Source organism: Megalopta genalis, chromosome 12 (assembly GCF_051020955.1).
Source record: "Megalopta genalis isolate 19385.01 chromosome 12, iyMegGena1_principal, whole genome shotgun sequence".
NCBI classification, from domain to species: domain Eukaryota; kingdom Metazoa; phylum Arthropoda; class Insecta; order Hymenoptera; family Halictidae; genus Megalopta; species Megalopta genalis.
The window spans coordinates 754,079-781,134 of NC_135024.1; the positions used below are offsets into that span (position 1 = coordinate 754,079).

At 43.2% G+C, this 27,056-nt stretch overlaps 1 protein-coding gene across 2 annotated transcripts in view; it reads right to left on the reverse strand.

The window, feature by feature from the left end:
* LOC117227893 (netrin receptor UNC5C) overlaps window positions 1-27,056 on the reverse strand; it is a 109,452-nt gene that overhangs the window by 43,841 nt on the left and 38,555 nt on the right. For both annotated transcript variants that reach the window (XM_033483434.2, XM_033483435.2), the window contains exon 2: window positions 25,633-25,849. In XM_033483434.2, coding sequence (XP_033339325.1) covers window positions 25,633-25,714 — 82 coding nt within the window. In that variant the 5' untranslated portion in view covers window positions 25,715-25,849. The remainder of the gene's footprint in view (window positions 1-25,632; window positions 25,850-27,056) is intronic.

Here is a 27,056-nt window from a genome sequence, read left to right on the forward strand (position 1 = left end):
TACAACGTTATTTACCGCCTAAAGGCTATAATATTTATATATCGTTGGATTCGTCTTAACGTCGGCTACAACTTTATGGAATAAAAAATCAACTTTAACGCATAAATAGTCACAGTGATCCTGAGTTTCTTGTGTAAAAAATTTTTTCTAGAGACCTTGTATACCGCTGTTTGCAGATATCCGAATACTGTTCAACTTTTATTCGAAACGTTTTTCCGTCAGATTATTAGAAACGCTCGAGAAATCGTGTCAAAAATCACGTAGTTCTATCAAATCGTATAAGCCAGTTTCCAGCAATTATTTCTTACAAATTACTGTCCTTAATGCCATAATATTCCTCTAGACTTATAGAAAATTATACTCTACAAAATATTATTATAGAACATTATACTCTATAGAATATTATTATAGAACATTATACTCTGTAGAATATTATTATAAAATATTATACCGTATAGAATATTACTATAGAATATTATACTCTATAGAATATTATTATAGAATATTATTATGGGTATGTACATACAGGAGCGTGAAGAGAATGGTTCCATTAACCCCGTAACTTGTACGCTCGAGTTAATTCGAGCGCGCTAAACAGGCCGAACAGTGCACACTCGTGACAATTCGAGCGGCGTTGTGTTTTATGCTGCTATAATTTTTCACACTCGAATACAATCGAGAATTGAAAATAACAATGTGAAAGCAAAGAAAGAAAAATCGTTTTCTCGATATTTAAGCCGTTTATTTTGAAAGTGGCATAAGTCACTTTACCGTAATGAAAAGTGGTGATTTTTTAATGTTCATACGAAATTATTTATACTGAGAAAAATATCAGTATCCTGAGATAACAAATACAAGTAAATCTTCTCGAAAGTTAGCATCCATATTTTTAAACGTGTTAAAACGCAAACCCTTAGATATATCGACTTAAAAACAAAGTGACTTATGCCACTTTCAAAATAAACGGCTCATTTATCATTTACATGGGATTGTAAGCTATAACACTTATTTATTCAAGAATAAAATATAGCCTTTTTCCATGGAACAAAAGCGCAGTGTATCAAAATTCTCCACCAAAAATTGATATTTTTCGGCCGGTTCTTTCTCCAAAAAAAAAAACTGTGCGTTAAGGGGTTAATTTCGAAGAAAATAGAAATGTCAGTTTTTGGCGCGCGGTTCGAGTCGAATCGCCTGCTGTGCGTCGGGCCAACGGATCTCGTTAGCGTAACCAAGTGGAGCAATTAACGGTCAGTTGATTAAGACCGGGCCGCGTAAATCGGTGGGAAAGATCGGTCGCGGACGGGCCGGCGGAACGATTAAAAATAAGCGACGCGTGCGTCGGCACACACGGGCACCATAATCCATCGAGTGTTTTCTTTTCGCGGCTCGGCCCTTTTCCAGCTCGTTCGCGAACCTTTCGAGAACGTGGCGCACGCTTTATGTGCACACGTTCGCAAACACCGGCGGAGATCGAGCATCGGTAACGAGAAGACGGGAGACAGGGCCGGGGAGGGGGCGAGGGAGAAATGGAAAGAGATAGATAGATAGATAGAGAGTGAGAGAGAGAGAAAGAGAGTGAAAGAGTGAAAGAAAAAGAGAGAGAGAGAGAGAGAAGGAGAGGGGGAGAAAGGGGGGGAGAAAGATAGAGGACTTAATCGGGCGAAGCCAGCCGTGGAGAAAGGCCGAGCAACGAAAGAGGATTTCCATCGATTTCCGATAATTGTGGTGATCGGTTCCGCCGATAAAGTTCCGCGGAATCGTTCTATCTAATTCCTCTCGACGAGCCCCGGGCCCGTATAAATTCCCGTTAGCCATTTCGGCCGCATATACCGGCCGGCCGTATCTTTGATTACTTGCAACAGCGCGCGTCCGTGTACGACGCTAATTCACCTGCGCCCCGAAGCCAGCCGCCGCGCGGCCCAGCGTTTCCTTTTCTACCCTTTTGTTTTATCCCGACGCCGGTGAAACGAGATGGAAAATGGAGTAACAAGACAGACGCTTTAATCGGCCGGTGTAACGCGCGCGGAACGGGAGAAACCACTCGGCCCCGATTGCGCGAAACGGCGAAACGGCGGGATCGGCCGAATTCGCGCCGAATCGAAACCCATTACGCATAAACGAATACGGAATCACGGGCAGAACCCCATTTCCGGAAATCTGCCGCGCGGATCCGCTCGATCCGCGCGCAATTTACTTCCGAAGCGCCCGCCGTTTTCGACCGATTCGCCAGGATCGCTTCTTTTTCTTCCGCTTTCGCCGTATGCAAATGGCGATCGAACTTATTCGCCGGCGTTTTTGATTAGGTTGTCGATCGAGATCGATCATCGGGGGACGATGGATTTTGTGATTTTAGCAGGTCAGCTTCTCCGAGTGTTTAAATGTTCGTGAATTTTTCTGGGGGATCTTTGAACGTATATACATTTTCTGGAGATACAGCGACGGAACAATTATTATTACTACAAATTACTACAAATTGTTACAATTATTACAATTATTACACAATTATTATTATTATTATTATTGTTATTATTATTGTTATTATTATTGCACGGAACAATTAGTCCTGGAACAAGGCTGAAATCTGAATGATTGAATTGTGAATTTTTATGCAAGATAGAAATTGTCCGCTTAATTGTAGGCGACCTAATTTCCATGAAAATGCCTTGCTTTTCTTAATAACTGTAATAAATTGGAAATAATGCAACAATATCCTTGAAATTTAGGGATAGAATAAATTTATTTCTACTAATTGAACCCCCATTACGATTCGTTGAGATAAATTTTAATTTAAAGCACCAGTGTTTAACACTTGTTTTTTTCTCTGCCTTTCTCGGTTTCCGAGCACTTTTTAAGAGAAATAAATAAACATCTGTGCATGCTTTTAAAGCGTTGCAGTTTTACTGGGTCGACGCTATTTTTGATAAAATGTTACGAAGTCATTTATTCACGTGTCTAGTGTCAATAAAAATTAATACTAGACACTAAATAAATATTAGACACTGATACTAGAGACTAAATAAATAATTATATCCGCAAAAAAGAATCGAAGTTTTAACTATTCACGTATCTTTTTTTTTTTAATAGCATCATATATTTAGGGTTGCAATTTCGAAGTTTTAGAAATTTGTATTATTTGTTTGGAAATATTTTGTTAAAATTCATGTTTTACAGGCAGATCGCTTCGAATTTAAATTTAGACTAGACATAAATAAATAACTTTGTAAAATATTATTAAGAATAGCGTTGATCCAATGAAACTCTGCAACGCTCTAAAATTTGTGAAAAAGTATCAACAATGATACTTTAGATCCTAGCCCGTCCTAGGAAGTCAAAATGGAAAAACGTAATATTCACGCGCGACCCGTCCATTAAGCGTTAAAAGATAACGTGCGGGGGGTACCGAGATCGCGGTAGTCCGACGGGAATTAAACGGTGACCGATCGGCCGATGTTGATGTTGTTCAACGTCGCTCGAAGATGGACCGTTTGACAGCGAGTGTCTCCGGGATCGGCGTCTGTTGCGCGGCATCTCGATGGGACGTGACGAAGTCCAGACACTGCGGATCTCTTCGCGCTTCGACACCGCTCGGATAATGGGGGGATGGGGAGGGCGGAACGTCGCGGACGACAAGATGAATGGAAATTGAATTATCGGATGTTTATGAACGATCTCCGACGCGTAAACTAGTCGAGATCCGGAGTGGACGGGTGTCTCGGGTCTGGGTTGCGTCCAGTTTTCGAGTGACTTGTCCGATCGAGGATCTAATTGGGGTTCTTGGTATGGCAGTACCATACCGTTTCTTATCAGTTCTTATCTGAATATTTATTTAGTTAATTATTGTTTATTAATTGAATGGGGGGAGTTGTAATGCGAGCAAGAAAATGTGTGGCATGAGATTAAAAAAAAAAGTCAAGTAGACCTTGAAATATCTTCCACCATTGTGTGAATGAAGCTATTGTTGATGCTGCGTAAGACAGCTTTTTGTTAAACATTTTTTCACAGTAATTTCAGTAATTTTTTCATAATAACTCATTTTGTTCAGTAATTAAATGGGGGAGATTGTAATGCGAGTAAGAAAATGTGTGGCATGATTTAAAAAAAATGTCAAGTAGACTTTGAAATATCTTCCTCCATTGTGTGAATGAAGCTATTGTTGATGCTGCGTAAGACAGCTTTTTGTTAAATATTTTTTCACAGTAATTTCAGTAATTTTTTCATAATAATTCATTTTGTTCAGTAATTAAATGGGGGAGGTTGTAATACGAGTAAGAAAATGTATGGCATGATTTACAAAAATGTCAACTAGACCTTGAAATATCTTTCACCATTGTGTGAATGAAACTATTGTTGATGCTGCGTAAGACAGCTTTTTATACTGAACAGCTTTTTGTATAAACATTCTTTCACAGTAATTTTAGTAATTTTTTCATAATAATTCATTATTTTCAGTAATTTAATTCGAAAGTACATTATGTAAATTTCGTCGGGCGATTAGGGTGTCGTAGAACAATTTTATATTGTTGCTAAAAAAAGTTTAAACATTTGATAATTCTGTTGAGACAATTGCAATGACTAGACTGCGCATTTTATGCATTTCAGGTATAAATGGTCGAACGTAAAACAAAATCGTGAAACAATTAAAAAAATATAACAACATTGTTGGATTATTTTTAATTATTATTAGCATTATTGAAAGAAGAGCTACACGGTCATCTAACCACAATTATTTACAATCGTCTCGGATGATTTTTATTTTGCACAAGGATCCGTACTCTAGTAACGACCATAAAAGACCATAAAAGACCACAAAGGACCCTCCCCTAAAGGAATTTGCCCGCTTAGGTCACGAGGGTGTCCACTATCTAATCACTGCACATTATTCAGATACATTATCGTCTAGCAAAGAACTCTAAACGAAACGTTTGGATAACAGAACGTTCCGGTGTCCGGAAATCACAAACCCAAACCTCGAGATAAGAGATGCTCCGGTGTGCCTTCGATTACATCCGAGTGCCGATAACTTCGGCGCACCCTGGGTGCCCTGAGAACGCAATTAAATCATCGGCCGACATTTAATCCCGGCCGAGGCCGTTCCTCGATTCGCGTGCAACCCGCGGAGAGCCTGTCGACGCGAAATCAATTTCTCCGATCGTAGAAGAAATCGCGATTTCAGCCGAGGGCCGTGCTCTCGCGTCGCGAGTTGGCCGCCGAGGGTGCACGAGGGGGGTTAATCTGCGATCTAGCCGAGAAATCGGGTGCGCACCCACGCGGCTTTGCGGATCGGGGCCCTTTGCGGGAGGGCCGGGGCTGTTGTTACATCGCGCCACGGTAATTGCTTTACCCCCGACGGTCTAAACATCGCTTCTGGGTCCAAGGAACAGGAAAAAGGAGTCGCTGGAGGGGGGAGGGGGGCGGCCACAGGTCGGACTTAATTGAGCGACGTCACGCGACACGCGAGCGCCCCGGCTCGCCGGATCGCGGGGGGGAAAAGAGGGTCGGGTTCATCGGTTTCCGATAATTCGGAGCGGAACGACGACGCGTCCGGCGCGCGTCTCCGTCCTGACGGGGTCGAATCACCCGCCGGGAGGGGGGTGATGTCCGCGGGGTCATCTCCGCGAGGCTTCTCGTTAACCCTGGCCCAGGCACCGGGACCCCGGATCGGCGCTGCGCTCGTGTTGTCTCCGTCGGACGATGCGCGCCGCGCTCGCGTGCACGCGGATCCTCGGCGCGCGCGCGCGCGTGCTCGAGGCGCGGCTGTGTGTGTGTCGCGCGTGCATGCAGACGTTGCAGCACACGTGCGTGGCCAGTATCGCGTGGCTACTATGCGGCTTGACCACGTATTACGCCGGCCAGCGACACGAGCCCGGCCGTGTACAGTTTCAACGTGTACCCGCGACGGCCGGGGGACCACACATGACGCCTCTTAATTAACAAAGGTACCTGTGCGCCACCGACGTTCGTGCGCGGTCTGCGGGGTGCAGCAGCACCGCGACTGCCGGTCGGTGCGAGCCGTGCACCGAGACGCGAACGTGAGACGACGCGCCTTTTTCGGATTTTAAAGCCGGCAAGTGCAGCGGCGAGCGGCTCTCGCCGCCGACACACGGGGAAACGGTAAATCAAGCAGCGGCGGGTTTGCCGAGCCGATCGCTGCGCGTTTCGCTCATTTTCGAGCAGAATTAATCTTCGTGTTTGTTGGTCGAGATGGATCGAAATTTGTGATTTAGGGTCAGTCGATGATTTTGTTTGTTATCGTGGTTCCGCGGATACTTGAAAGACAAGTCGTGATTTTGGGATAGAATTTATTTGAAATTGGTATTATTGCGGTAATTGTTACTTTTCAGTAGCGATTACTTTTTATTATTAACGGATTTGTTTGTCGAAATTGAATATGTAAGAGACGGACGTTCTTAAGATAATAAGCAATAATTATTTCAATTCTTTTTTTAACTGGCTGCAGGACTTCCTTTTTTTCTTCTTTTTTAATATTGAAAGGAGACTTGATACATGTGTCATAAAAAAGTTATATATCTACGAAAGAATCGAAGTTTTATTCTATTCTATCTATTCTATCTATATATATATATATATATATATATATATATATTCTATCTATTGGGTTGGCAACTAAGTAATTGCCGATTTCAGTTATAGATGTGTTTCACTCCCATTTTTATGATATCCGTAAATGTTATATTATAAAATTATTATTATTATTATTATGTTATTTTGTATTATCCGTGAATGTTAGCATCTGGACAAATTGAATGCAGCGGTCAAGGAAAAGCGACCAGAATTGGTGAATCGTAAAGGTTTCATTTTCCAGCAGGACAATGCTAGGCCGCACATGTTTTTGTCCACTCGGCAAAAATTGATGAATATTGGTTGGGAATTGATGTAACACCCACCATATAACCCAGATCTCGCGCCATCGGATTACCACTTACTTCGATCCCTGGACAACTCCCTTCGTGGTAAAACTTTTAACGATGATGACGCTGTAAAATCTCACTTAACTCAGTTTTTGACCGAAAAGGATCAGACTTTCTACGAGCGTGGAATTTTCAAGTTGTCAGAGAGATGGCAAAAGGTCATCGAACAAAATGGAAAATACATTACAGATTAAACTTCATTCCAAGTAAAAAGAAATTTTTTATTTCATTGAACAAATCGGAAATTACTTAGTTGCCAACCCAATATTATTCACGTTTTTTTTTTTAAATAGCATCGTAAATTTAGGGTTGTAATTTTGAAGTTTTAGAAATTTGTATTATTTGTTAGTAAATATTTAGTTAAAATTCGCGTCTTATAGGCAGATTGCTTTCAATCTAAATTTATTTCAACAAATCGTAATAGGGATAAATTAATGTGAATAGATGTGAATTAAATTTAACATTCTGAAATTTTAGATCAATTCTATTCGATTCATATAAATTCACAACTTCACAGTTATGTCAAGGTTATGCTTTTTTAGTTTATATTTCTCGTTCTCCGGTATTTCACGAGCAAATGAAAAAATTACTAACTTTAGAAATCCCGCAATTCACGAGCAGCCGAGAAAATGACTATCATCGGTCATCCGGACGGTAACGTGTTTAGAAATATCGTTTAAATCGCTAAAGTTGTGCTTAGTAGCGAAAACTGCCGAAGGCTGTTCAACAGAGCACAGTAATTGGCTTCTGCAGTCTGTGTTGGAATCGGCGCGTTGCTCGATGCAGGTGTCGATACGCGGAGTACTATTTAGATAGAATACGATGAACAGTTCGCGGTGACTGACAGCTTACAATCAGATTTGTTGAAGTTCTATAATTCAGCGCAGGAGCGTTGGTAACTATCGACGCGTACGTGTTGAATGCCCGAGCTGGTGCGCGTTACGAGGTGTACGTGTCGATATGTAGAGCGCTCTTTAAAGAGAACGTAGGGAACAGTTGGAGATGACTGGCAGTTTGCGGTCAGATTTGTTAAAGTTGCATATCTCGTACGGAAGCATCGAATGCCGGGTTGTGATAGAATCTTGTAATAGGAAGCAATGTAATCGGGGGGCTGTGATGCCGGTGCGATACATAGTAATGATAGAATAAAAACGATGACTTAATTTTTTTATTTCTAATTTTTTGCCACGATTCGAAGGCGATTCGGAGGCCACGTGACACGATTCGAAAGCAATTCGGAGGCCACATGTCACGATTTGAAGGCAATTCGGAGGCCGTGTGACACGATTCGAAGGCAATTCGGAGGCCACATGTCACGATTTGAAGGCAATTCGGAGGCCGTGTGACACGATTCGAAGGCAATTCAGAGGCCACATGACACGACTCGAAGGCAATTCGGAGGCCATATGCCATGATTCGAAGGCAATTCGGAGACCCAAACAGATCATTCTGTGTCTTCTTCCGGGAATTCGTGTCGCAACACGTGCAATAAATTATATAGGCGTAGGCCTAGCGCAGGGAAATTCACAGCAAGCCGAAATTTGGCATTTCCAGGAGAAACTACTATAATCCTATAATCAACAGACTCCGGACCTTTGAGTAAAATAAAAATTGTTCGCATCGATTGCGAGACGAATGAGCCAAGTATAATTTTCTCTCTATTTTTGATAATTTTAAGAAGTTGAAATCAGTGACTCTCCTTTCTACCTCAATGAGATCGAGGACGTTTTCAGCAAAAGCTAATTAAGTTAACAACAATATACCTACCTATATAGTTTAACTCCAACAAATTTAGCTCCCAAAAGAAATTTCAATCGTTGTACCGATGAAACGAGCCACAAGCCTCGAATAATCGTATCTCCCTTCCCTAAATTGTCCATTTTTTGTACGATCTGAGCGCGAATTAGAGAGAAATTATAGTACAGTAAATTTTCCCTAATTGACGCTCTGATTTTATACAAAGATGGATAATTTGGGGAGAGCAGATGCGATTATTCGAGCCTTGCAGCTCGCTTTTTATAGTTGCTGACAATTGGTGACTATAAAAATGAAAACCGCAGGGCTCGAATAATCGTATCTCCTCTTCCCAAATTGTCCATTTTTCTGCAAAATCTGAGCGTCAATTAGGGAGACATTACTGTACTTCTCGCGGTCGTCTGAAACGAAGTCGCGGGTAAATCTTCGTTGACGCTCCGACATCAACGTCGTACCGAGAGCATTAATTTAACCATGGAAGGGCAGAATGTACAGGGTTCCCCGGAAAGAATCATCCGATTTCAAAAATTTATATTTTAAAAAATTACACACAGAAAATTATAATTCAAACACGAATATAACGGGAAAATGTGTGAGTTTTTGTTTACAAGTTTTCAATATGACTTCCTTTCGTTACACGTATGATATCGTTGCGATATGAAAGTTCTTGCCAAACACGGTGTAATGTATCTCTGGTAATTGTTTGTACAGCATCACAAATGCGTTTTTTCAGTTCATTTACACTTGTAGGTAAAGGTGGTACAAAGACAAGATCCTCCACAAATCCCCAAAGGAAAAAGTCGTATGGGGTTAGGTCGGATGATCTCGGAGGCCAACTGTGTAGAACCATATTATCGGACGAACTGCGACCAATCTAACGGTTTGGTAGTTCCGTGTTAAGAAAATTCCGAACCTCCAAGTGCCAATGGGGTAAAAAGTAAAACTCGCACATTTTCCCGTTATATTCGTGTTTGAATTATAATTTTCTGTGTGTAATTTTTTAAAATATAAATTTTTGAAATCGGATGATTCTTTCCGGGGAACCCTGTATTTCGAGCGGCGACGAGAGAACGTTGCAACGAGACGAAGGTTCCAAGAAGAACGTACACGTTCTGCGTGAAAACCGATCGCCAAGAAATCATTCGCGTGCGACTCTGAAGATTAGCGAAGAGATGAACCCCGAGTTCCCTGAATTTCGGTCGGGGTTTCTCGGCAACCTGGAGATCATCGAAAAGAGCGAGCACCGCTCGAGAGAGGAGCAGTGTGCACCGGCCGTGTGAACTTTCGTCTCCGGCGCTTCCCGGCCCGTCGACCGAGCTCTACGAGCTGCCCTCGAGAGGCCCGGATTATCCGGGGCGACACTTATTCCGGCCTGGAGAAGTCAGAGCCAGGCGCGGGCCAAATATTTTGAACGAGTTTTCGTGGAAAGGTGACGTCGGTCGTGCACTCGACGGTAACGTCGCCGGTGAATGAGGACGAAGAGCGACCCGGAGAGCGACCCGAAGAGCGAAGAGCTCCACTTCCGGCCTCGAGAGCCGAGAGCCGAGAGAGTGTCCGCAGCAGCGGCTCGAGCGCACAATGAGACGGCGCCTGGCCGGCTCGAACCTCGGACCGCCATTGTGCGCGGCGGCCCCGCCGTTCACGGATCACGACCTTCGGGGGCCCAAATAATGCCAGTCAAGTTGCTCGATCGCGTTCCCTCCGCTCTCACAGACCGTCGGACTTTGTTGTACCGTCATCCCGTTTAACGAGACCGACTACTCCCCCGCGTCGCCGGACGTTCAAGTGAACGTGGAACCGAACGGAATTGGTCCGCTGACGTTTCATGATTCACGGCCTTTCCAAGATACTGCTACATTTTCCTTTTTTTTTCTTTTGTTTACGTTGCAAGCGTAACGCAAGCTTAGACACAGTTTCGTTTGTAATAATAATCGGACCGAGGATCGTACGCATTTATGACAAAAATAAGTGGATGGAATATAGTTGATAAGTTTTCAAGCTATTAAAAATGTTACGGGTGAAAATAACTTTTTCATTGAAAATGGAAAATTGTTTGTTGCTCGTTGCAATCGAGGTAGAAAATTGTTGCACGAACATTCGCGGTCCAGTAATGATTCATTTCTAATTATTTCGTTGGAATAATTTCTTGAAAGGAAAAATAAGAAGGAATTTATACGGGGTGTCCTAAAATTATGGTATTTCCGAGAAAAAGAGGGGTTCCTGAGGTCATTTGTAGCAACTTTTTCCTTTGCGAAAATGTTCTACGAGCTCGGTTGGCGCAAGGCGTCGGGCCAATCAGCGGATCTAGGCTTCGACCGCTCATTGGCTCGGCCGCCTCGCGTCAATCGAGCTCACCTCTCATTGGTCACTGTTTTTCGTTAATAACTCGTGAACGAAGCGTCGTAGAATATTTTCGCTGAGGAAAAAGTTGCTTCAAATGATCTCAGGAACCCCTTATTCCCCGGAAATATCATAATTTTGGGACACCCTTATATTTTATGCCTGCACCCTTATATTTCAATGCTTAAATATCGATGGCAAGGTAAAGAGAATTTTGTTACAATTTGAAAGAACGAAATAACATTCATGCATAACACAGGCTACACACACACCGACAAAAATATACTAATATCTTAGTAAATTAATATGATAACTGAGCACAAAATTCTTTAAAAAAAACTTCTTGCGATTCTGTGCAAAAATGTTGCCTCAATTCATACCGTTCCAAGTATTCTACTAATAAATTCCAAATATTATATATATTTATTAATATTATATAATATAATATATTATTATTATTATATATATAATATAATATATTATTATTATTATATATATAATATATTATATAATATTTATGTATATACATTTATGACGCGAGTGGATCGGTGAAATTGAAAACAGCAGAAACATCGCACACTTCAAGGACACTGTATCACGATCAAAAAATTCTCTTCGGGGTGAAGCCTCTCACCTTGAGAGATCAACGATTTTTTTCACGATTTCTGCCGTAGGAGAGAAAGAGTGAAAAGAGAGAGAGAGAGAGAGAGAGAGAGAGAGAAGGAAGGAAAGCAAGAAAGAAAGAAAGAGAGGCAGAGAGGGAAAGAAACGGAGCTCGGTCTCCAGAACGAATCTCCGAGGAAGGGTTCCGGAGCAGGAATCGATGGGCAGGCCGATTGCTCCGGAACGATCGATGCCGAGATGGAATCAGGTTGAAGCCGGACGATTCGTTTCGTTTGGACAGCGGCAGATTATCTTCGAATGCCGCGCGACAAGAGCCCCGCATTGTATTCGGAATCGTGGTCAGGGGTCAGAGTTAAAGGGCGGTCAGTGGACCCGGGATAGACTTCTCAGGTGGTGGAACGGCGCTCGAGAACGGCGACTGTCGCATTTTATACCGGTGCACCGTTAGAGATCCAGGGAAATCGAAAACTGATAGGAAATATCGCCGGGATTTTCGGATGGATTTTCGGGCTGTGCAACTTCGCGCCAAGGAATCGAACCAGGTCTCAAAATTTCGTATCGCTTCCCGTTTCGGTGGGTTAGAATCACGGCGGCGTTTTCGAACATTTTCGACTCTTGTTTATTCGAAAATAAACAAGATAAATAAAATAAATAGATTTGATACGTATTATACGATAAGTAGGCAATTTAATTATACCCGAAATATACGCGAAAATGTTGGAAAGACAAGTGAAATAATTTATAAAGTTAGTGTATAAATTATAATACTTTAAAATATTTATATTTGTAATATTTACATAAATTAATTTACATAAACGAATTTATGTAAATTGTTTACTTAACTGCTGACTCGATGATTCTGTGTATGTACAAGCATAACTGCTTGTAATAATATAGTAATTTTAGTTTTCATTTTCTCTTTATTATAAAAATAGGTTTTCGCCGGTACGTGCAGATAAATAAATGAATAAGTAAATAATTACTGTAAATATAAATACTATAAATAATATAAATATAACTACTATACTAAATAATTACTGTAAATATAACTACTATACTAAATAATTACTGTAAATATAACTACTATAGTAAATAATTACTATAAAATATACCAACAAGCTATAAAATTGATTCGACCCGAAATTATCTTAACAATGAATTTAATCGGTAAACAATACACTATGATCAGTATCGTCAACAATAAAACTCTTTTCTCAAAATGAGGAAACCGCGACTTACGCCACCATTAATTACATCGATCGCTCATTTCTTTCAATAACATTTGAGCTTGCAACGAGGCAGTTTCGATCAGTCGGAAGAATATTCCGCAATTGCTATTGTTCCCAGTTATTCAGTTTTCGCAAAAAGAACTGCAAAGTTTCCGAAGTACGTTCCGATTGATTCAACTGCCCATTTAGCAGACAGTAAAGTCAGTATTATCTCTCTAAAAAAAGAATAAAATAGAAATAAAAAACGGTTGCAAAAGGACAAAACGTCCCGACAAAAAGTTTCGGTGCACTCGGCGCGGATATCCAGCGAAGTCAATCAGCAATTTCCCGAAGTCGTCCCTTTGTCGCGCAGTTTCCGGACACGGCGCAATCAGCCGGGCGCCCTTCGGTGCTCGATTCGGCGGTCCGTGGCCGGGAACTTAACGCGATTCATTAACAGGGTCCATCCATCAAGCGCGGCGATTGTTTCGAGCGGGCCGTGAAATTTTTCGTGCGGGGCCCGGGAGCAGGCCGGCCGGCGCGCCGCGGCGGAAGAGAGAATTAAACGAATCAAACGGCTCGAAAAACGCGCGCCAACGAAAGGGTGAATATTAAAAGCGGCGCGCGGGGTGGGAGACGGAGAGCAGGAGAAAGAGAGAAACCAGAAAGAGAGAGAGAGAATGAAGCCGGAGAGCGGAAAGCGGAGGGTGATGATGCGTATTATACGAGTCGATTGCGGCACCGGCAACGAGGCCCACGTTAAGGCGTGTAATTAACCGAGTAACAGAATCAGATACGACTGCTTGGTTGCGTGCTCGCCTCCCGTGGTGCCTTCTTTCGCCAGCTATCGATAACGACGCCCTAGAGTCGCCGTATCGGCGCGGAGCCGACGCCGAAGCCGACGCCGCGGCTAAACCCGTGGCCCCGGAGCCCGGAGAGCCCGAAGCCGACGCGCCGAGCTGGCTCGACGTTATTCGCCATTGTGCCCGACCAGCCGACGAACTGGAACAAAATTTCACGTCCCGGAGTTTTGCGGATTCATCGTTCCATTCGCGAGACACAATGGGGTCCGTGTACCGATTTGCATTGAAATTGCGAGCCCCGAAGATTCGAATCTCCGCGCGGCCGAGCCCGGAAAAATCTCGCCTCCCCGCCTCGCCTACCGTGACTCCTCTCTTCCGATCGCGATTCGTTCTACCCGACGTTCGGGCCCTATCTGTTTATCTCGTCCGTCATCGTCTGCGGCAGAGATACGCGCACCTATCCGCCGATACCATTCGCCGGATTCAATATACGTCCACGGTCCGTCGTCGACGCTGGTCCGTGTCTGACACCACTCGACTTTTTACAAATGTTTAGTCAGGAGATCGTGAATTGATAGATGCTATATCGTGCTATAAAATAGCTGAAGAATCGATTACGTTGCTCGAGCATAGGGTAACATAAACACTTTGATAAAACATGTATCGCTGTTTCGATGATACATGAGACAACTCCTTTTGGCAATTGATACTGAGGAGATTGTCTTTAGAAGATGGTGGTTCAGCTTGTAAATAAAAATATGGACAATTTGGGAAGAGCAGGTATGATTATTTAAGGTCACGTGGCTCAGATTTATGGTTTACAAACTGAAGGAGAATTAGGGAGAATTTACTATACCTTGGGAAGAAATTAACTTTTCGGACGGCGGACGTTTTTCAGCGGATACGGCAGCCATGGTTAGATCGAGATCTATACGATTTATTATTGTTGCGTACATTTAAAAAGCTGTTGAAAGTGTTGCACGTGGTATCGATGGTTGAGATTGCATGTGATCTGCATTAAATGCGCCGATTACGAATTACAGAAAATGGAAATACGGTAATGTCTCCCTACTTGACGCTCAGATTGTGCACGAAAATAGACAATTTGGGAAGAGCAGATACGATTATTCGAGACATGCAGCTCGTTTTTACAGTTGTTGACAATCGACAACCAAAAAACCGAGCAACAAGCCTCGAACAATCGAATCTCCTTTTCCAAAATTGTCCAATTTTGTGGACAATCTGAGCGTCAATTAGAGAGACATTACTGTACCTGGAAGCGAGATATCGAGTTCTAACAGAGGACAATTTCGAGCGACGATAACTCCGCGAAAAATCACCTCGGGTCGATGACTCTTTTTTTAAATTAAAGCTCGAAACCTCTACTTTCAGACAGTCTATCTATATTTTAAGTTCCACACAACCTCGCTACTGTAACCCTTGAAATGCGAGGCCATGTTCGTCATATGTCATACGTCATATCGTCGAGTTCGACGAATTGCACGGACTTTGGACAATTTTTCTTCGAGATGCCGTTCGCGGCAGAACGAAGTTCGATCTTTTCCCTTTAATTAAAAAAAAAAGAAACTTGGCTGCGATTTTTTCTCGCAAAGTTACAGCAGTTTATAGTAACCCTTGCATGTTCTCCAATTTGTGGTACGAATTGTCAACAACTATAAAAAAACAAGCTACAAGGCTCGAATAATTGTATCTCCTCTTCCAAAATTGTCCGTTTCTATGGACAATCTGAGCGTCAATTAGAGAGACATTACCGCACTTCGGGAACACTATTTTCGATTCAGAGTTCGAACATCTCCGCGTGCAAATTCTCGAAAATTCTACCACATTATATTAATTTACTAATTTCTACGCGATTCCTGCCTCGTCGAAGCGGAACAATCGAACAACCGAAGCGGAAACGCTCGCGTAAAAATCCGCGATCGTCTCGTAACTTCCGAACGAGCCGATCAAATTACAGAACGATCGCGAGAAGAAATCAAGGATTCTATCGTTCGCATAACAGAGGCAGCGAGAGCATCGGAGGCGCATCGCCGAGCATCGCGAACCTACGAGCCGAACACTGTTCTTTCCGCCAGTAAAACTTTTAGGGGATAAACAGCCCGTTCGCGCTTCATCGCAGCCAAGATCGCGGACGATTCACGGAGCTTCGATCACGATTTATATGCATTAAGTCCTTCGGCGGCGCGCGGCTCTCCTCGCGGGCCGACGCAAGTCCGACAGGGGGGTGGTGCTCGTCGGATTTTATGACGCCGGGGTGCTGTCGTAACTCGATCGTTCGATATTTCACGATCTCCGGGACCGAGAGCCGCTCCGGGACCGGCCTTGTTCCCGCGTCGTTTCTCCGCGATTTCAACAATAATCGGCGCTTGCACAACGACCGGTGCCTCCTCTCTCGGAGCGCGCTCCACTCTCTCGTTTGATTTACGATAATTAAAGCTGACCCGACCTTTCGTCGCGGCCGGGAAAAGAATGGCAGAAACGGAGAGCCTCTCCGGGGAGAGGAGAGAGAGCGAGAGAGAGAGCGAGAGGAGAGAGAGCCGCGTGGTCGGGCACCGGTGCCGATGAGAGACCACGGAGAGATTAAAGAGTGTTTTTCTCCCTTCTCCCGTCACTCCGCGATTTTTTCCTCGTTTTTGCGTTCGAGTCTACCAGTCACTCCGCGTCCCATCTCTCTCTCCCCCCTCTTTCTCTCTCTCTCTTTCTCTCAGGCTGTCGGTTCGAGACCGGGCCCGCGGAGCCAACCGGGTAATTGCTCGGTCGAGCGAGCCCACCAACCAGCGTCCGCGGCGTTTGCATTTTTGCCCGGGGGTCGATTTTACGAGATCCACCATCGACCTCCCACTATCTCCCGAAGCCGGGCCGCGCCGTGATCGAAGGTCGTATCGCGGACGTTGATCGCGATTTACTTATGATACTTATCGAGCCAACGGGGCCCCGTCGCGGATGAGTAATAGGTTCTCACGGGCCCCGGCGAATACTGTTACCCCGGGAGACCGGGGGCCCGCTAAGATAACGCTGGGAGACCAGCGAGAATGGAACGGAATCCGAAATCGGGATCGTGACGCGACCTTTACCGCGCTTCGACGCGTCGCCGATTTATTAGCCGCAAATTTCGCGTTCGCCTCCCTCCTTCCCCTTCCCTTCCCTCTCCACCACCCGACACTCCTCTTCTACTTTCAAATCGACGCTCTTCGCCGCGATCCTTGCAATCGACGTTCAATCGCGAGCTGCCCATTGTGTGTACATCGATCGCACGCACGTGTTTGCGACAGTCGAGGCGAGTTTGTGCGACTTCGCTGAAATACGCGACGCGCATGCGATCGGATACTGCTTTCTCCTTTGGCTGAGATTTGTCGATGTTTCAGTAGGTTGCAATGATTGCTGTTCCGAGTACGTACGTATTTGAGGTAATTATTTGAGTGAATTCTTTTTCGGTGAGTATTTTATTCGAATTACGATTATTCATTCAAGAGTCATAGAGCAGTTTATTTGTTGGAATAAATCTTTTTCGAAGGAATTGTTGGTCGAATGAATTCTTATTCGAATGAATTCTTGTTCGAATGAATTCTTGTTCGAATGAATTTTTATTGGAGAGAATGAAGTCTTATTCCAGTGAATTTTTATTCAAATGAATTCTTATTCAAAAATGAATTCTTACTCGACTGAACTATTATTCGAATGAATTCGTATTCGCGAATGAATCCTTAATCGAATGAATTCTTATTGGAATAAATTCTTACTCGAATGAATTATTATTCGAAAATGAATTCTTATTTAAATGAATTTTTATTCAAGAATGAATTCTTATTGGAATAAATTCTTATTGGAATAAATTCTTACTCGAATGAATTATTATTCGAATGAATTCTTATTGGAATAAATTCTTACTCGAATGAATTATTATTCGAAAATGAATTCTTATTTAAATGAATTCTTATTCAAGAATGAATTCTTATTGGAATAAATTCTTACTCGAATGAATTATTATTCGAATGAATCCTTAATGGAATGAATTCTTAATCGAACAGAATCTGATTTTAATTTCATATTCGACTGAATATGCAATTCATTCTACAGCAACGAATTAAATTTGATTAATTAGTCCTTATCATGAATTCTAAATAAAATGTTGCGCACCTCCGGTTTCACCCGCGAATGCAAAATAACTCTCCGAATAATTTTCAAACAATATCTCCAACAACAAGTAAAACTCTACGAGATAACGAACAACCTAATTACCAATCCTAACGCACCGATTACAGACCACAGTAATTAAACATACAATCCACATCCCCATCATAAATACCTGAAATCCAGAATCAATTACGAACCGTACCCTATAAAACTATGAAAAACAGATACCGAACGTCGGCAAGCGAACGAAAAACCACGAAGTCTCTTTGCAACTGAGAGCTTCCGAGGGCTCGGTGGGGTGTGGTGTGCACGAAGAAAAGCCGTCGCTAAACGATCGTTAAGCATCGTCCCGAATTCTGCAGGCACAATTAACGCGGGGCTGCCGGGTCGAGCCCGCGCAGGCTAAGAGCACATAAACTGCCGCAGGCCCCCGTCCGGTGATTTACGGATCGCCGCCCTGTGCGCGATCGATCGCGACGCCGGATGATCCAAGGGGGTACGTCAGCAATCAGCGCTGCCTCGCAGGGGGGAGTCTCTAACACGGACATGCTTTTTGCGATTCCCTGCTCAAGAAAGGAAGCCCGTGTTCATACTGCGCGGGGACTGGTCACGAGCACGAGGTCTCAGGAAAGGAAAAAGGGGGAACGAGGTGGTGGCGAACCGGGCGGAGAAGGAGGAGGAAGAGGAGGAGGAGGAGGAGGAGACGGAGAAGGAGCAGAGAGAGAGGGGTCAGGCAGATCTAATTATACGGCAAGTCAGCGTCGCTGATTAGTGGTGGGCATAACCGGACGGTTACGTTACACCAGCCGTTTTCGATGATGGATTACGCTCCCCCGGAGCTAGTTTTAAAGCGACTATACCCGTCCGCGAAGCGTCGGGCTGCCCCTTTCTTCGCTGTTCGGGCTCTCGCGGGACCACGTGGCCGACTAATTAGCGTCCCCGACATCCACCGGTCTCGTCATCGCGACGTACCGGATGATGAATGACGCCGCGCGGAAAAAAATTGTTACATATAACGATAGAAAGTCCGCGGCAGTTCTCGGTCTCGTCGGCGTCCACGTTCCCGTTCTCGCCTAGGCTTGCTCGCGAGCTCTCTCTGTTCCCTCGGTCGAAGGGTCAGGGGAGACCTCGTGCGGAGACCTACGGCTCGTTAGGCCTCGCTCTCGAACTATGATGGAACGAATGCGGAGAACTTTTTTTCACTATCTGCTCTAATGGATCCCTCCCCTTCGACGCGCGCGCTTACTTTTCTTGCTGTTCTCCGTACTCTCGACCCCTGCATGCGTCTGGCTGCCGGTGATAGCTGCTCGCGATGGATTTTCCAGGCTTCGCCTTCGGCACAATTGCCGTTCCCGTTTTCCCGTATCCAAGCGAAATTACTATCAACGCTGGAACTAGCGAGCCCTAAACGCGACTTAATGTATACGTTAATGACAGTAATATACAGTAATATATAACGTTAATAACAATGACATTAATAGACACTAATTTTTTTTTATAATAATGGCATCAGTGGATTTGTTTAGACCTCGTACGATTTATGATAAAATTAGACCGCGGGTTTTTTTAGGCGAAGTTAAATTTTTCCGGGACGACTGCGAGGAACGGTAAAATATACACTGTATAACAATGATATACACTAATATATAACATTAATAACAATAACAATGATATACACTAATATATAACATTAATAACAATAACAATGATATACACTAATATATAACATTAATAACAATAACAATGATATACACTAATATATAACATTAATAACAATAACATTAATATACACTAATTTTTGATAATAATGCCACCACTGGATCTGTTTAAATTTTTAGGCGTACGATTTATGTTAAAATTAGACCGCGGTTTTTTTTAGGCGAAGTAAATTTTTTCCGAGACGATTGCGTGGAACGGTAATTAAATAAATAAATAAATCGCTTCTTTCCACCATTTCGATGAACTGAAAATAGTGTAACTGTATTTTATCGAATTCTTCTTGTGTGTTCGGAATTTTATATTTCAGCTACACAGTTTTGCCCGCGGTCTAATTATCTAATTATTAATTATAGTATATGCTTCGATAAAGAAGTGTACCTAAACATTTCTTCTGGAAGTATTTTTGCAACATCAGGAACTGTGAAAGAAAAAATCGGAAACCCGTTGTTTTGACTGGTTCGGTTATTTGATTAGCGTTAACGCTAGATTTACGGAGCACAAAGAACAACTGTTTCGCATTAGTTTAAAATGTAACAATAAGATACTTGTTTTTTATTATTTTTTATTATTTGTAACAAGCGTTATTGTAACATTTAGCGTAAGCGAGTAATTCGATATAAATTGACTAAATGACTCATAAATGTGTCTTCACGATACGAATAATCGTGAATTAAAAAATTAGTGACCCGTCATTTTGACGGGTTCCGTGAACTTAGTATTAATTATGCACAGCGACTGGTCGCCGCACAGTAAACGGCGCCTGTCTATCCTCGCCTGGCCCAGTTCTAGGTTCGTTTTAACAATGTTTCGATGCAACACGGAACAAAACTGACTTATTAACCCTTCGCACTCGATGCCAAATTAACGCAAAATTTAAAATAGTTTTCTTTCACCCACGGTATTCCAATTTTTCATAACGTAGTGCATTTTATACACACGAAATTGAATATCGTGATTCATGCAACAGTCACGCTTATAACAATTCTTTAAATATAAACAAATCTGGTTAATAAAATCATTTTGAAACGCGACACAACAGTCTTTAATGGCGCCTTGGAGCCGCCATTCGAGTGCAAAGGCTTAATAATTCTCCGATTCTGAAATCCACACACGATGCATATAAAAAAAATCGTGTTGCCAGAAAAGCGCGAAGACTCGTGGATCAATCGTGGATCAATCATAGATCAATCGTGGATCAATCGCGCATTAACAGTTACAAAACATTCTCCATCGCGACGCGTCAGCTCGCATTGTCCAACACGACACGGAAACTGGTAAGAAACGAACGAAAAAAAGAAAAAATGATCGCGAAAGGAAGAGGAAACGGTTCTCGTCTGCGGGAGGAGATCATCGATACAACGAATTAACAAAGATCACCGGAGCAAGAGAGTCGGGCACGGAAATCGATAGCAGATTGAACGGCGCGCGGCATCCGCGGCGGCAAGCAATCTTAATTAAGTGGCAATGCGTTTCTAACAGCGCCGTGTAAGTACATCGCTTCTTTTTTTCTCGGGCTAACTGTTCTCTCGGAAATTATCGGCGAGGTTCGCGTAGGAATCCAACCGATAGCCAAGAAAGCAGCAATTTGGTGCCCTAAAGTTCCTCCGCGAGAGACCATATATATTCGTTCCGGCGGCTATAATTACAGTCGTTAACGCGGTTCCAGCGATGCACGGTGCACGTCCATAACGAGAAACCCCGATGCAAATTGCCCGCGTCGACGTTCCGCTCGCACACGCTCGCACACGGACGCCACACGGACAAGGCGTGCAGCATGCAGCATCTTCTCGCGAGATGAAGCATCGTGCGCGGCCAGGCGTCAGAGGCGCCTAAGAAAATCGAGCGTGAGGCCGTTTTCACCCGGCGCGGACAGGTGAGCGTGCAAAGAGCTGCCTCCTCCTACACCAACGTGCGCGCCCGCGCGTGTGCGTGCATGCGTGCGTGCGTGCCCCTCTGTTCGTCCGGTGTGTGCGTGAAACACGCGTGTGAGTAATTACACCGACGATTTATCGCGACGCGATATCGTGTCATAATTTCGCCCCGCCGACTCGCCGCCGTTCCGGCGCGCCGCGAAAAATATTAGCCGCGTTAATTATTAACGCGGCGGTAGGAGGGGGGATGGGTGGGGGAGACGGCGAAGGGAGAGCTCGCAAAAATCGAATTTCAAAGTTTTACCGCGGCGGCTGTGCTGGGCTTCGATAAATTCATGCGATGCACACGGCGTTTATGCGCGAACGTTATGTCTGTACTTTTATTGTTGCGACGATGCAATTCTGATGATTTTTTAATTACGGTCGAGGCAGCAATCGGGTGCGTTAGGATTGTGTGGTGTGAGTGACATGTTTTTGATAATGACTCGCGTCCAAAAATGTAATATGTAATGAAATGTTGGAACAAGCTCGTTTTAAAGCAAGCGAAATAAATGACAGAGATATTTGATTGATTAATTAATATTGTTAATTGTAAATTTAATTTTAAATTGTTTTAGTGATGAATTTGGTCGGTTAACAGTAACACTCATCGTTTCTTATAATGAGGAAATTGTGATTTGCGCCAATTTATTTATTAACCACTCTATCTATACAGGGTGTCCCAAAATTATTGTACAAGCGGGAAATGTGGGATTCCTGAGGACATTTGAAGTAATTTTGTCCTTAACGAAAATGCAACTCGCAGTTTCGTTTACGAGTTATTAACGAAAAAACAGTGACCAATCAGAGGCGAGATTAGCTGGTGCGAGGCGGCCTATGAGAGCGGAATTGAGCATCGACCGCTCGCAGTAATAGATACAAAACCGCAGTAACAGATACAAAACCGCAGTAACATATGCACAAACATGGTCTCTTTACATTACTCTTCTAAACGAAGTTCGTGCTTTCGAAACTCAAATATTCTGAGGAAAGCAAAAACATTCAAGTTAAAGAACAACAGTTAAAGAATCCAAGTCGTCAATTAATTAGCGTAAAAGGTCTTATCTTCTTCGTCAAAGTTCGCCTTGACATAACCGCACGTAACACCAACGCTGACCATATTCGTACAATTTCGCGTCTCGACGGTTTCAATTCCTACGTTTTCGCGTAATTTCGCATGATTTCACGCGACATCGGTCTGTCTCCACCTTTGTCCGCGGTCGCCGGCCGGTCGCGATTTTCCGTGGCAAACTTGTGAACACTTTCGAAAATTTCACCGGTCGCACGATCCCGGCCGCGAGATCCCGAGTGGCTCGCGGCCGGCTTCGTTAGCGCGTCGTGATGTGCAGCGTGGGCTAATGGGTGATGGATGATGGGAAGAAGGAACTTCCTGCTCTGGGACCAACGTATCGGGATATTCTTCTTCGCGTGGCGAACCGAGCGAAAACCGCGGCGAGATTGGTTCGCGAAGCGCCGGGTCATTACGGATCAGCGGCTCGACGCTCGGGTCAGTCGTAAATGACAGTTACGGATTGCCAGTCACCCCTTGATAGTCACCTCGGCGAGTCCTGCGTCCTGAGAAAGTTCCGCGGAACTATGAACTTGATGAGGAAACTGGCAAACGACGGACCTCCTTTTCGATCCTTTGTCTTCGCGAACCGAACGTGGGACGACGGATTAGCATACCGAGAGGCCGGCGTACAGCGTTTAATGACAGTTGCATATTACCTCTGAACCAGGCTCGCGCGATTCGTTACGCTCGCAAGTGGACCGCGCGCGGACTTTCATGCGAAATGAAAATTCTCTGCATTAATTGCAAGATACAGCTGCCGCGGAAAGATTTATTTCTCTGCTCGATCACTTCAATGAGTTGCAATTTAAATTCAGATTTTCATTTAAATTCCGGATTCGATTTAAATGAGTTGCATTTTAAATTCTTTGGATGCTTTCGCCGTTTCGAGATTGATCCGCACATTTTTGTTACTTATTTATTTATTTATTGCAATACAAATAACGTTTTTAAATTCTCTAGATTTCTAGCGTTTTCGCTTTTACCGTTTCAAGATCGACCTGCTCGTTTTTGTTATTTGTTTATTCATCGAATATGTGCGGGAAGTTGCCAATTAGTTACGGAATTAAACGAATTAACGAAATAAAAAATTATAGAGATTTAGAGTGACTTGATATACAGAGTTAAGGTAAAAAGAAATATACAAGGTAAAACCGGGATTCCTTGAATTAATACGATAAATCTCTGCGGACTGTGATAACGTTGCGATATTATATCGGGTAATGCGACATAAATTCTGTTTAAAAGAGAAAAATACCGGGAATTTGAAGAAATCGATGGACAAGTGCATGCTACAGTTACGAACGCAATCAAAATCGGCAGTCGCCTCGCGAGCATAAACGTGAAACCGGATGATTGAAAATGTAGCTGCTCGAATCGATACAAATTGGCGCAACGTCGTTCGAGATCGCTCTAAACTGACAGCCATGGATCGTTAGAGTACCTCTGCCGGGCTCAAAAATAGGAGAACCTCGAGGGAAAGTTTTACGACCCTGTCCGAACTCGCCGAAGAAAAGTGCTGGAAAAGAAGAAGACGGCAGAGCGAAACTACGGCGAATGTGCTTGCGAACACAGTGTTAAACGACAGTTACGAACGGCAAGCTACTTTTTCGACTCGAAAACTAAACTTCCGGGGAAAGTTCCATAAATCTACGAAATTATTACGGCAGCCTTCCGACGGCCAGAAACGGCACCGGAACAAATCATCCGCGAGCCCAGGACGGTCGCAAATCAGCGTGGCGGACATGCCGGGCCCGTTCGAAGAATTCGGTGACGTTTTAGTAAAAAATCAATTTATTATAATTATTTATTATAATTATTATTATAATTTTATTACAAATTGATAATTATTCGATTTGTATCGCAGACAATATTCGTAAGTTAGGTGACATTTTGCTCAAAATTTAACTCAATCGTTATTTGAAATTGAAATTGCTTGAAATTACTTGAAAAAGTTGCTTTGCCTTCTTCGAATCGCATTGAAAAGCAAGTTGGATATTGTCACTTCGCTCTTTTTTATTAATTTTAGAAGTATTTTTTATGCAATACAAAATCATACTTCTATGGAGTTAATCATCTCTTTATTACCCAATTCAAATTTTATGCGAATATTTTTTACCGCTTATTCTTATCTCCGACCACTAAAAGAAATTGTAATTATCGCGAATTATTAACGCGTTGGTTACAAAGTGCTTCCTCGAATTTCTGTTTCTCGTATTCCACGATGAAATATGAATATAAAATTATATATTTAGAAAGCAAAAAATAGCTCGAAAAATTATGTTTCAACAATTCTCGTTCAAATCGAAAACAGCGATGAAAATTCACTGAAAGTTATCGTTCGGCAAATGCGAAAACTATTTAATTACCTGTAGCAGAGAGAGAGAGAGAGAGAGAGAGAGAGAGAGAGAGAGAGAGAGAGAGAGAGAGAGAGAGAGAGAGAGAGAACTCCACTAAATATTATAAATTATAATATACAATATTTTTTTTAGCGAACATTTCATCGCATTTCGCGAACTGTTCAATTTATTCCAAATAAAATATCACCGAATTTCTCGATCGGCCCGGGCGGATTATTAAAAGACAGAGATTTTGGAGATCAATTCGATCTCCAAAACCGTCGTCGCGGAGAAAGCGCGGCGAGTCTAGAAATCCGCGGAAGAAGCTCCTCGGCGCGGAGAAACTCCGGCGATCATAACTCGTGGGGCAGCCTGACGCGCTTGATCACCATAAATTCGTTATCTACGGTCGCGAGCTAATTGCCCTATCCGTGGTTATAAAATATTTGTCGCGGTTTCTCGGCAACGAGTTTCCCGTTTTCCCATCCTTATCTTCTCGATCTACGAAGCAAGGGCATTCGCTTCGCCGAAGAGAACTCGCTGGAGAGCTTCGTCGTCGTCGTCGTCGTCCGGCCGGTTCGTCCGTCACGAGTGTCAACTTTCGAATAGCCGGCCGGCCGAGGAGCTCGGCTGGCTCGGCTCGTTACGGATCGAAACGTAACGAGGCAGCTTAACGAATCCACGGGACACCCTTTGCCCCCCGTGTGCCCTCCCGTTCGACGCGTCCCCGTGGCTTCGCACCCTTCCCGTGACTTTTTCCGCACCCCATTGTATTACTCACCTTCGCCGGATGTGAAGGGGCGCACCAGGCCGGGCAGCAGCACGCAGAACAGCAGGAACAGGGAACACGATTTCGGCCTCATCGCGCGCTTGTCACCTTTGTCGCGCGGGTCATTCGTTCATCTTGCGAACAACGGGAGAAGACGGTGCGTATGATGGCTCTGGAGGAAACTGGTCACTGCACTTTCACCGGAGAACCTCCCGACAGAGGATTACACCTGTAAAGCAGAAAAGAGGATTTGTAATTCGAGAGAGCCGGGTTACGCCGCGCGCGCTCGGCCACACGCCGAGCCTGTTTGTTTCTCGATCGAGCTTAATCCGAGTCAATCGACGAGTCCTCGTGCTTCGATGCCAGGTTATATCCGGCACGCCGGGCACGACCGGATTTTCTGTATGATTTCCGTTCGCTCTGGTCGGGCAAGAATTTACGGTCGTTTCTCCCGGAATTGCCGAATTTCGGGTTGCCGCGAATTTCTCAGTGGACATGCCACGCGTGGCTGTATCGAGATCTTTTTTAGATTAATTCTATAATTCTCGTTGGGTGTGTTTAAAAAGCTGTTGAAAGCGTTGCGCGTGTACCGAGGATGAATATTATCCGCATAAAATTCACTGATTACGAATCACAGAAAATGGAAATAATGTCTCCCTAATTCACGCTTGTGCACAAAAATGGATAATTTGGGAAGACGAGACACGATTGTTCGAGCTTGAAGCTCGTTTGTATGGTTGTTGATAATTCGTAACTATAAAAACGTAACCGCAAGGCTCTCTTCTTCCCAAATTGTCAATTTTTGTGCACAATCTGAGCGCGAATTAGGGAGACATTACTGTATTGCCGTTCGGAAAAGATTCGTTCTGGATTCGGATCGCTAACGCCATACCCGCCGAGGTCTAAAAGCGACTAACAAGCAGGTTATAAGGCAACCTTATAAGAGAAGGGATTTACTTAATCCTTTGCAGTCGAGGCTAAATTGAAATCAATTCGAAATCAAAAACATGTTTTCTGATCTTCAGTATTTCCATTTTATATGATTCAGTACGATTTATTCGTATGAAATTGAGCCTATTGGCAAGTAGAATACTTGCAATTTTAACAGCTTTTTTCACATATAAACGAATCTTATGCTGTTACAATTATTTAGAAAAATAGTATAGCAATAAGTAATAGCAATAAGTATAATATAATGTACATATTATACTTATTAATATATAATAGTATAGCAATAAGTATAGCTTATAAGACAGCAATATAAGTAATAGCAATAAGTATAATACATATAATATATTATACTTATTAATATATAATAGTATAGCAATAAGTATAATATAATATATTATACTTATTAATATATAATAGTATAGCAATAAGGATAATATAACATATTATACTTATTAATATATAATAGTATAGCAATAAGTATAGCT